The sequence below is a fragment of the Meleagris gallopavo genome, chromosome 1 (assembly GCF_000146605.3).
Source record: "Meleagris gallopavo isolate NT-WF06-2002-E0010 breed Aviagen turkey brand Nicholas breeding stock chromosome 1, Turkey_5.1, whole genome shotgun sequence".
In the NCBI taxonomy this organism is placed as follows: domain Eukaryota; kingdom Metazoa; phylum Chordata; class Aves; order Galliformes; family Phasianidae; genus Meleagris; species Meleagris gallopavo.
Genome location: NC_015011.2, coordinates 976,538 through 987,380, shown reverse-complemented (window position 1 = coordinate 987,380; position 10,843 = coordinate 976,538). Strand labels below are relative to the sequence as shown.

At 53.1% G+C, this 10,843-nt stretch overlaps 2 protein-coding genes across 2 annotated transcripts in view; both read left to right on the top strand.

The window, feature by feature from the left end:
- Nucleotides 1-9,722, top strand: part of ZC3HC1 (zinc finger C3HC-type containing 1) — a 10,046-nt gene extending 324 nt beyond the window's left edge. Inside the window, exons 2-11 of the mRNA XM_010707605.3 lie at nt 1,581-1,589; nt 1,689-1,800; nt 1,981-2,131; nt 3,401-3,484; nt 4,075-4,202; nt 5,310-5,467; nt 6,165-6,387; nt 7,240-7,449; nt 7,786-7,983; nt 8,748-9,722. Of these exons, the coding sequence (XP_010705907.1) occupies nt 1,581-1,589; nt 1,689-1,800; nt 1,981-2,131; nt 3,401-3,484; nt 4,075-4,202; nt 5,310-5,467; nt 6,165-6,387; nt 7,240-7,449; nt 7,786-7,983; nt 8,748-8,816 (1,342 nt within the window). The 3' untranslated portion in view covers nt 8,817-9,722. The remainder of the gene's footprint in view (nt 1-1,580; nt 1,590-1,688; nt 1,801-1,980; nt 2,132-3,400; nt 3,485-4,074; nt 4,203-5,309; nt 5,468-6,164; nt 6,388-7,239; nt 7,450-7,785; nt 7,984-8,747) is intronic.
- Nucleotides 9,723-10,517: 795 nt separating this feature from the next.
- Nucleotides 10,518-10,843, top strand: part of UBE2H (ubiquitin conjugating enzyme E2 H) — a 42,180-nt gene continuing 41,854 nt past the window's right edge. The window contains exon 1 of the mRNA XM_003201793.4: nt 10,518-10,819. Coding sequence (XP_003201841.1) covers nt 10,767-10,819 — 53 coding nt within the window. The 5' untranslated portion in view covers nt 10,518-10,766. The remainder of the gene's footprint in view (nt 10,820-10,843) is intronic.

The following is a 10,843-nucleotide window of genomic DNA, read 5'->3' as shown; positions in this document are numbered from 1 at the left end:
TGGGGAGAGCGGTGGGGCCTGGGATGGGGCTGGGTCGTGCGGTACCGAGGGAGGGGGCTGGGGGTTGGGGGAAAAGCTGTGAAGGGACGCTGGGAAAGCTGGGGGGCAGTGGGAGGTGTTGAGTTTTGTGGGAAGGGGTAGTGGGAGCGGCTGGGAAGCATAGAAGGGACACTGGAGGGGAGCAACTGGGAGTGCTGACAGAGTACTGGGGACGTTGGAGGGGTATTAGGAGGCGTTGGGTCCTCTTGTAGGGAAGGATAGTGGGGAAACGAGGCACTGAGATAGGCTGGGGGGGGGATGGGAAGCATAGGGAGGCACTGTGAGGTGTTGGGGTTTGTTATGAGAAGGGATTCTGGGGACACAGGACACTGAGGAGGGCTGGGAGGCACTGGGAACCATAGAGGGCTGGTTGGGGGTTGGTAAGTGGGAACACTGGTGGTGATGATGGGGTGCTGAAGATGTTGAAGGGGTATTAAGAAGTGTTGAGTCTGTTTGTGGGGAGAAATATTGGTGAAATGGAGTGCTGGGAGGAAGTGGGAATGATGGGGGGAACTGGGAAGCTCTGGGAGGCACTGGGCATGCTGAGGAGGTATTAGATGTTGGGGTTTGTTATGGGAAGAGGTTGTGGAAAAGCAGGGCTCTGGGAGGGACTGGGATGTATGCAGAGACACTAGGAGGAGACAACTGGAAAGCAATGGGCCCAAGGATGTCTCTGAGGGGATTCTGGGGATGCTGAGGGGGCACTGGGGGGGGGGGGGAGGCTGGGATTTGTTATGGGAAAGGGTGGGACACTGGGAGGGATTCGGAGAGACTGGGGGGGTAATGAGAGGGGCAACTGAGAGAAACTGAGGATACTGAGAGAATAATGGGAGATGTTGGATATTGTTGCGGGGTTGGTTACTGGGAAAACAGACTCTGGGAGGGACTGGGAAGCGTAGAGAGGTTACTGGCAAGTAAATGGGGGAACTGGGAGGGGGCAACTGAGAAGCACTTGGCGGTGCTGAGGGGATACTAGGACTCTAGGAGATACTAGGAGGCGCTGAGGAAGTATTAGGACTTTCTGGGTCTTGTTGTGGGAAGGAGTTCTGGAGAAACAGGGCACTGAGACAGGCTGGGAGGGACTGGGAATTATGGGTGGACACTGGGAGGGGACAAATGGGAGACACTGGGGGTGCTGAGGGGGCACTGGGAGATGCTAGGTCTTGTGGGAAGCACAGGAGACACTGGGAGGAGATGAGTGGGAACTCTGGAATGTAGCAAGGCACTGGGAAGGTGCTGGGAGGCAGTCATGAGCAATGGGAGATGATGGGAGAGCAGGAAAGGGAAGCAAATGATCTGCCAAGATCCTAAATGAGCTGTCCAGGAACCAGCTCTCTGACCTCAAATGCATGCAGTCCCACCATGGGGGCTCTGTGGGACACCAACAGACAGTGGTGTGTACTGGGGGCTCCGGATGAGCACTGGAAAGTACTGGTGGGCACTGGATTGTTGGGCAGCTTTGGGGGATATCACTAAAAATGAGCACTTGTGTTTCCCCTCAAAGACACTGATTTCTAGATGAGGGATTACAGTAAGGATGAGCCTGAAGGACGAGATGGTCAGAAGTGCTCTATGCATTTTTGATGCATTGATGAAGTCTTTCCAGGACAGCACAGATGTTTCCCTTGCTGACTCAATATTCCTTTCAGGAAGGACACGTCCGACTGGTCGGAATCAGCTAATGGATCTTTGCAAATTGATGCCCTCTCCTTGGAGTCAACAAGCAAAGAAGCTTATTTCAGCAGAGTAGAAACGTTCACTATATCCTTTCTGATGCTGAATTTCCAGCCATCCCTCCCTTTGCTTTGCTGTCACCATCCTTGTAGTTCCTCCACAGGCTCCATCTTTTTTGAGGATTTTCTTCTTGGGACAAATCACCCTATGAGGAATGCTTCACAGGTCAGCCTGTAATTAATGGGGTTTTATCCTTAACACGAGCACCCTCTGAAGTGGGCAGGCAAACCCCACGAGTTGTCTCCCTTGGTCTGTGCCAAGTATGGGTGGACCAACGTGGAATGTGACATGCTGAAGTGCTCCAGCTGCCAAGCCTTCCTCTGTGTCAGCCTGCAGCTCACCTTTGACTTCAACAAGTGTACGTATGGCAGGGCTTAATTAAAACCCCTGCTCTCATTGTCAGGGTTTGCAGGCTGCTTGGTCTGCTGCTGTGATCCTCTGCTGTTTTATCTTGATGCAGGGGAATGAGTCCACTGAGTGCTCATCTTCTGTCATTTAATACGTAATTCCCTCTACTGACCTACTTAAGCAAGTTTGGGTTCCTAGCAGTAAAACTCCCTGTTAAACTGTGCTGGCTACAGAATGTTGGCCAGCTCTGATACTTTGCTGCACAGGCACAGAGCAATAGCAGCTCCAGAAATGCCTCCCTCTCAGCCCCATGGCTTCAGAACAGAAGCAGGGCTCAGCTGTGCTTTATCACTGTTCAAACCCTTACTTTTCTTCACCTGGGTCTGCCCTCTGTGCAGAGACATTTTTTGACCTGCTACCAATGGGTGCCATCTCTTCTTTTCATTTTTTCTCTCCCAGCTCTTGTTACCTGCAAGATAGTAGAGGGTGCAGCCCCAGTGTCTGACAAATGCAGGGCAGATCATGCATAACTGGGAGCTGCATATGCTTTTCCTTTGGGCTCCCTCTGAATATTGATGCCCTCTGTCCAGGCTATCTTTGTTAAATAAGCCTTAGCCTAATTATTCCATTAGTAATCATGCTGCTGGTTTGGGAAAACGTGAAAATCAGAGAGGGGAAAGAAAAGCAAATGTTTAAAATAAATATTAATAATTTGGTTCTGAAAGGTGTGAATAAGTTAAATACAGTACCCATTCTTTTGAGGGAGGTGGGAGCTTGATTTCCAGCTACGATGTGGCTCCTACAGCCCAAGCAGAAGGGTCAGCTGAGTTAGCCAGGGACTGGCAGCAGCTCAGGCAACCAGAAAATTGGGAAGAGCCAAGCAGTCCCTGTGCTGGTGGCTAGCTTGAGCTGTCTGCTGCATGCATACAGCATGGCAGGCTCCTCTGGTCCATGCTTGATGCTCCCAGAAGCAAGAGGGGGTTTTGGCTGCACTGCAGTGGTCAGGCTTGGTGTTGTGCAGATGATCCAACCTCGCTGAAGCAGCTGTTCCCTTTGGCATGTAATTTCCTGCAGGGAGGCTGGAGGGGCAGGATGCTGCCAGTTCTTTTTGGAGGGAGCTAAGAGCTTCAGGCCCTGAACGTTACAGCCTCGGGAACAGGAGGATCTCAGCTGCCAAGAGCACAAACTTCTGCCTTCCTCTCTCCCTTGTTTTGCTTTTCCCAGCCCTTCCCTGAGGAGGTGGCTCTGCAGAGGTACAGAAGTGAGTTTTGCCTTGCAGATAAGGAGCGCTGTGTGGAGCTGAAGAAGTCCTTGTGCACCGCTCATGAGAAGTTCTGCTTCTGGCCAGACAGCCCCTGCCCAGGTTGGTCCTACAGAGCCCACACAGTGCACAGCTCTGGGATTATTCCTTTGTTTTCACCCTTTCTGTGGTTATTGTTTTCCCTCCTTGTTGTGCCTATGCATTCTCTTCAGGTTCTCAGTGCAGGCACTGCCATAGCTGACCTCTTTTACCCATCACAAGGATGTTGAAACAGTGATATAGGGAAGGTTCTGAGCAGTCTCAGCAGGTAACTGAGCCCCAGATCTTGAATTCTGGGCCAGGGCTGAACCTGGTGCTGCCTCTCTACCTTCCTGTGCCTTCTGGGCAGTTAAAATGCTGTTCAGGATATAATTGAGAGGAGAGAGGGGAGGATAAATGACGTGGGACACTCAAAGGGTGAAAGACTTCATCTTCACGATCATCTTTGGGGTCTTTTCCAACCTGAATTGTTCCGTGATTCAGAGCTGTGCTGCACTAGAAAGGAAGATTGCAAAGGAACAGGAGACTCTCAGCTTTTCCTTTAAAACATAGGAGACTGTTATTGGAAGACCCTTGCTGGTCATTTCCTCTCTTTCTGTGGGATAACAAGGAGGGGGAAAGCTGGTGCCACAGCCCATGTTTTCTTTCACCAGATCGCTTTGCTCTTTTGCTGGTGGATGAACCCAGAGCACTTCTCCAGGACTTCCTGGAGCGCTTCCAGAACCTGTGCCAGCTGGAGCTGCAGCTGCCTTCCCTCAGAGCAGAGGACATGAAGAACATGGTGAGTTTTTTGAGGGGGACTGGGGAACATTCAAGTCACTGGTGACAAAGCCAGACATCCCTGTGTGTGCATATGTTAATGTCATCTCCTTGGCTTTCAGCATGGATGTTTCCTGCGGGGTGGCTTTCACCTGGCCTTTCTGGAAGCACTTTAAAAGGAATTTGGAAGGGTTTCTGCTGTGTAAGCTGTTGCCCAGAGCTGGCACATCTGACTTGTGCCATCACAATGATGTCAGTGGGAATAGGGCTGAAGCGTTGGGCTCCTGCTCTGCACCTTTGTTAGCATGCAGGCTGCCCAGCAAGAGTGATCTGGGGTCCTACAGGCTCCTGGCAGAGAACTCCCATTCATTACCTTCAGGGGCTCTGAGGTGCAGCAGCAGCCCGTGGGTCACTTCTCTAATGAATAAATGCAATCCTACATGAATCTGGAAATGAGAGCTTGCATTTTCAGGGAGAAAAAGGGGAGAGGCAGGAGCTAAGGCTGTAGCGTAGCTGCAGCCAGGAGCAGTGTGAGATTGCCTCCTTGCAGTGCTCTGGCCAGGCTTTGCTCTGCTGCAGCCAAGTCTGGCTCTCTGGGCACACTCCCTGGGAAACAGATGGCTCTCAGCAATGAGAAGCTGCAAAGGAACCAGGAAACTCTCCATCTATTCAGCAGAAAGCGCAGAGATGTTCTGTGGTCACCACTGCTGAGTGGTGGAAACCAAAAGAGTGAAGGGCTGAACGTGTTGGCTCGTGCACTTTGTCCTTGGTGTGGGTAGAAATGGGATCTCTCCATATATGTAGCATGGTCTGTGGATAGAAATGGTGTGTTTTGTTAGACAAACTTGCCTGATGTGGGGAGAAAGATTTATCTGAAGGTATAAAAGGCATTTATTTTTCACTCACTCACTTTTCTAACCTGAAACCCTCTAACACTCTTCTGTCCCTATGGGTTTTCCCATGCTCATTTTCCTGCTGCCAGCATTAGGAGTCTCAAGGGCAGCGCTGCAGTACTGGAGTTATGTGGCACCAAACAGGAGGCAGAATTCAGCCCCAAACTCCAAAATGATCAAAGGAATTTGAATGCTGCCTCTGACCTCCATCTCTGCTGGCTTTTTCTGCCCCACAGTCCCTTACAGAGGAGAAGATCAGCCTGCTCCTCCAGCTGATCAAGGAGGAACTCGAGCACAGGACCGAGGGAGAGAAACCACCGATGAAGTTTGCTTCAGACATCCTGCAGGTGCACATTCCTGCCTGTGTCCTGGCTCTGTGCGGCTGGACCTGCAGGTCAGCACGTGGGTGATGCCTGGAGAGATCCCAAGGGTCTGCCCTTTTTGCCAGTGACGCATCTTAGGGGCTGGAGGAATGCGAATATGTCTCTTGTGATGTGTTTGCTGTCCCCTATTTCACAGTTTTTTTTATCTTCAGCTGTTAAAATGGACGGGCTTATATAAACCCCAGCTCCTACCTCATCTAAAATAGATGTCTTTTCCTGAGATGTCAGGATCTGAAATGAGATCTCTGAGCTGTCAGTCACCCCATTCAGTGGTGATTTGGATGTTGAAGCCCCTGAGGTGTCAGACTTCAGGGATGCTCTCATGGCTTGTCAGGCCTGCAGGAAAAGAGGGAAGTTTTATGACCCGAAGGTTTGTGCTTCCCAAAGCGTGTGATGTGAGCAGAACAGCTGCACTATTTGTGCCTGAGGCATTCTGCTCTTACAGGAGAAGGGCTGAAGATGGGACAGCCATGTCTTGGGGCACTTTCAGCTGATAGCTGAGCGTGCTGCTGATCTGTGGTAAACCACACAAAATGAAAAGAAGCTGGTTTTAAATCAGGGCTTATAGATGGGTTTTAATGTACTTCAGCACATCAGGCTACCAAAAAAAAAGCAACAAATACCTGCATCTGCTCTGAAAGCTGTGATTCTAGGGAAGAGTCCAACCTCATCCCAACCTTTTCCCATTCTTTGGCTCTGTCCCCACAGCGCTGTGTCCGGCTCTGTGCTCTCAGTCATCACCTGCTCTCGCTGCATGAGGAAGGTGGGACTGTGGGGGTTCCACCAGCTGGAATCTGCGGGGCTGGAGCTGGATTCCTGGAGCCCAAGCACTGCTTTGACAGCATCTGGAGAGCGCGGCCCTCCTGTGCCCACATCTCCACGCAGGATGCTCACACGGAGCCAAGACACGATCTCGCCAGGCTCTGAGCAGGTATGGCATGGTCCTGATGTGATTATTAGAGCATGCAGGCTGTTGTAGTTTGGAATGTCTAAAGGGACTCATCTCAGTGTCTCCAGCCATGGGTCATGTCTGTGGTGGTGCAGTTGCTGGTAGGAGAGCTAAGAGAGCTTTGATCCCTTGTTGAAGCTGGGTGGCATCTCCCTGTCACCTTCAGGATGGTGGCCAGAAGAATCACAGAATCCCATCCTGGCTGGGGCTGGAGATACCTTGGTCCATTTGGTTTCCACCCTGCCCAGCAGGTCCACCAGAGCTATGCCCAGCCCCATGTCCACATGGGTTTAGAGACTCCTAAGAAGATCCCACAGCCTCTGAGTCCCTATGCCAGGGATTTGGCACCCACCTGGTGTTCACATGGCTCCAATTTATGCCCAGTGCCTCTGGAACTGCACTGGGCACCAATTGAAGAAGCCTGGCTCCATCTTCTTTGAATCTTTTCTTTGAGTGTAAATACACCTGAGCTTCCTGTTCTCCAGGCTGAACACTCCCAGCTCCCTCAGCCCTTCCTTGTAAGAGAAATGTTCCAACCTCTCCATCATTTTTAACACTTCTCCAGCATGCCCAGGTTTCCCTTGTACTGGGAGCATAGCACTGCCCCCAGTCCATAAGCTGTGACCTCACCAGTGCAGTGCAGAGGGATAGGATCCCCTCCCTCATCCACCTGGCCAATACTTTAGCCAGTGCAGCCCATAGCACTTCTTTGTGTCAAAGGCACATTGCCAACTCATGTTCAGCTTGGTGCCCATCAGGTCCCCAGGTCCTTTCTGTCAGGCTTCCCAGCATGTCTTGGGTTTGGAGCTCCATTAACCACTTGTTCCCGTTCAGGAGAAGAGCCCCTCCCCATCGATCTCTCGCCCGAGGTCTTCAGATCCCCCCAGCAGCCCCGTGGAACGAGGGGGTGAGTTGGAGGCTGCCAGCCCCACGCAGAGGAACCGCCCCATAACCCGCAGCATGGGGCAAGGAGACAACGTGGAGGTGCCATCCAGTCCCCTCCGTAGAGCCAAGAGACCACGGCTCTGCTCTTCCAGCAGCTCAGTGAGTGCCATGGGGATGGGTGGTGAGAGTCTGGCTGGGTTGGGGGGGCAGATCTGGGCGAGGTCCCTGATCCATAGGATGGTGTTGTCTTCATAACATGGATCTGGGCTGGGGTCTGGGCACGGAGAGGGTTTTGTTGTGTTATTGGAGTCTGTTTTAAACCATGCTGTCATTGGAGGTGCTCGAGGCTAGCCTGGATGGGGCTCTGGGCAATGTGTTCTAGTGGTTGGCAACCCTGTCTGTGGCAGTAGAGTTGGAAGTAGATGATCTTTAAGGTCCCTTCCAACCCAAGTTATGCTATGATTTCTTTAACTGTCACTTTCCCCTACTGCTCAGGATACTTCTCCAAGGAGTTTCTTTGACCCCAGCTCGCAGCATCGTGACTGGTGTCCCTGGGTCAACGCAGTGGAGGGAGGAGAAGCCCCAGAGGATCCTGAGAAGGAGCCTGCAAAGGGAGAGCCAGGCTGGCAAGTGGTCCTGAGCACACTCCTTGCCAGCAGAAAGTGTGACCAAGTGCCTGAGACAGAGCCTGTGGTGAGCCTACAGTCCTGAACCCAAGCATTCAATCACTGCTTGCTCCAGTCTTTCCCAAACCTGAATGCCTTGTGGGGTAGATGAGACCTAGCAGAGAGTGGGTAGGATGAAATGTGTGTCTGCAGAGCCTCTGCTTCCCCTCGGCTGTGCTGCCAGCCTCTCAGCCAGGTCTCATCTGAGCACGGATCTGTCCAAAGGCTGCTATAAATAATAGTGTTTCAGAGTAGCTCAGTGCTGCCTGAGGTTTAGTTTCATTTTGCATCCCAGCTGGGATGTGACTACTGGGTCCTGCCCTCCACAGCCCTGGGCTGCTGGAGTGGTGGCTTTGCTGAGCCAGGGGAGCAAAACTGAAGCTACAACCCACTCTGAGTGGGTGGCAGGCACCCTCTCCAGGGCCCTGTTATCTGCTCTGAGTGCTCCTGCCTTTTCCCCTCCACTCTGCTTGGGGCTGAGCTGCAGGGCGTGCTGGAGCAGTCCTCCCTCATTATTTCTCTCAGGCATTTTGTGTGAGTTGTGACCCCAAAAGGGTTGATCTCTTACCATTTTCATGCATGTGAGTAGCCCAGAACAGGGAAGAGCTGAAGCTAACTGGTTTGTTGATATCCAAAAAGAATATTTCCAGATGGCTTTTTCTGGGGGCAGTGGTTTTTCCTCGCATGCTTTGGTGATGGGTGCCTGGAGCTGGAGGGGAGTCCTTAGGTTGGCTGTCAGTGGGTCCCTTTGCATTGCTTTGACCTCTGTCGCTTTGCTCCCCTCTCCCGCAGAGCCTCTCGGTGAAATCCTGCAAAGTGTTCCGCATTTTCCGCCAGTGGGAGAGCATCAATCCCTCCTGAACGGGCTGCTGCCTCCAGGAACTGCAGCCTTGCAGGCAGAGTGGGGCATCGTGTCAATCCAGCATGGTTCTGCTTCACAGCTGTGTGCTGCAAAGGCCGTGGCCACCCCAGTGCCAAACACAGCCCCCAGCGCCTGCTAGGACCCCCCATCCCCAGCTGCCTTCCTGGAGGTCCTTTCTTTTCACAAATTGCTGCTGGAGGCTTTGGACCCCCCCTTTCTCTCCCCCCAAGTTTTCAACAGCCCTGTTTGGAGCTGGGGGATGCACGGGGCGAGACGTGGTCACCTGGTGAGGGTGACATCTGTCTGGCTGTGACCCTCCAGCAGCAGCATAGGAAAAAAGTGATGCCAGGTGGGAATAAACATTTCACTTTTATTTCTTACAGTTGTTACAGCCCTTTCTGCTGTGGCAGGGCAGGCAGCTGCCCAAAGTGGATTGTATTGAAGCATCAGGGTGTGTTTCCAACCTGCTGAGAGCAGATAGCATCCCTGGTCCTCTGCTCTGGGCTGATAAGTCAGCCAGGGAGGCTGTGACAGAGCCAAAAACCCTGCAAAACCCTGCTTGGGGCTTTGGTGCTGATCTCCCCACCGAAAAGGGGAGAAGAAGCCGAGAAAAGAAACCTCAATCTGTCATCTCCATCCTTTAAGGATGATGAGGAAGAGGCTTTGGGGAGGGCTCAGGCCCCACAGCCATCCCCCCCCAGCAGCTCTGTTGCTGTGGGTGTGCTGCTGTCGAAGTGTGGGTGAACGCATAGGGAAATGTCATTGCTGTTTTGCAGAGCAAAGGCTCTCTCTTATCCCCTCTTGGGGGCAGGGAGTGCCTCTGAGCTGCGTGTTTTTGGGGTTATTGGCTGCCTTCAGCCATAATGGTGCATCAATTGGAAGAAATAAAGAAAAAATGCTCTTTTTTTTTTTTTCCCCCTCTGTGCTCCCATCTGCCCAGGGAACATTAAAGGGAAAGGGGGGATCTCATCAGCCCACCTCTCAGCTCGCATGGAAATCCCTTCCCTCCATTCTCCCCAAATTCTGCCCTCTGTGGCTCACTCAGGATGTGGGCTCTGGGATGGAGGTGCCCTTTGGGGGCAGCAGATCGAGGAAACCAACCTCGAACCCCAAACTTTGGGGGTGAGGTTCCTTCACTGCAGCAATGTGTTGAGGTTCCTCATCTGCATTTACTCAAGAGGAGGTAGAGTTGGGGTAAATTTGGGATGATGTCAGGGTCAGGAATGCAGGATGTCCACCCTGGGGCGTGGAGGTACATTCAACATCCCTTAATATCACTGTCACGTGCCCTGCTGTCACCTTCGTGTGTCACCTCCGTGCCACCTGCCCCATCCGGTTGGGTGAACTGAGGCACGGGGTGATGCTTCAGCTCTGTCACACCGGAAACCCTGGCGTGACAACAGTGACGCTTTGACTCATTTACAATCCCGTGGGGTTCTTTCCTTGAAGTGTTTCGCTGTGATTTTGGGTCCCTCCTTCAACGTCCCCACCGGGGCCTCGAACCCGCGACCCCACAACGAGTCCGGCCTCACACACACGCACACGCACACGCGCATACACAGGCACACACTACAACTCCCATCACCCTCCGCGGTAAGGCGGAGCTTGCAGAACGCCGCCTCTCTCGACCAATAGCAGCGCGGCGGCGGGGGCTGTGACGTCACCTCGCAGTGACGTCAGAGGACCAGAGTGAGGCTCCGGCAGAGCGGAGCGGAGCGGCGCTGAGGGAGCGCGCGGCGGCCGCGCCGTCACCACAGGAGAGGGCGGAGGGGGGGGGGAAGAAGAGAAAGAGAGAGAGGAAGAGGAGGCGACAACAACGACGACAGTCGACGACCAGGGGGGGGGTCCCAGCGGCTCCCCCACCAGCTCCATTCACTCCTCAGCTGTGACGGTATAGAGGCGACGGAGCTGACAGCCAGCCCGGAGCACCGGGGGCGGCCGAGACCACCATGTCCTCCCCCAGCCCGGGCAAGAGGCGGATGGACACCGACGTGGTCAAGCTGTATCCTTCCCTTTAACTTCTTTT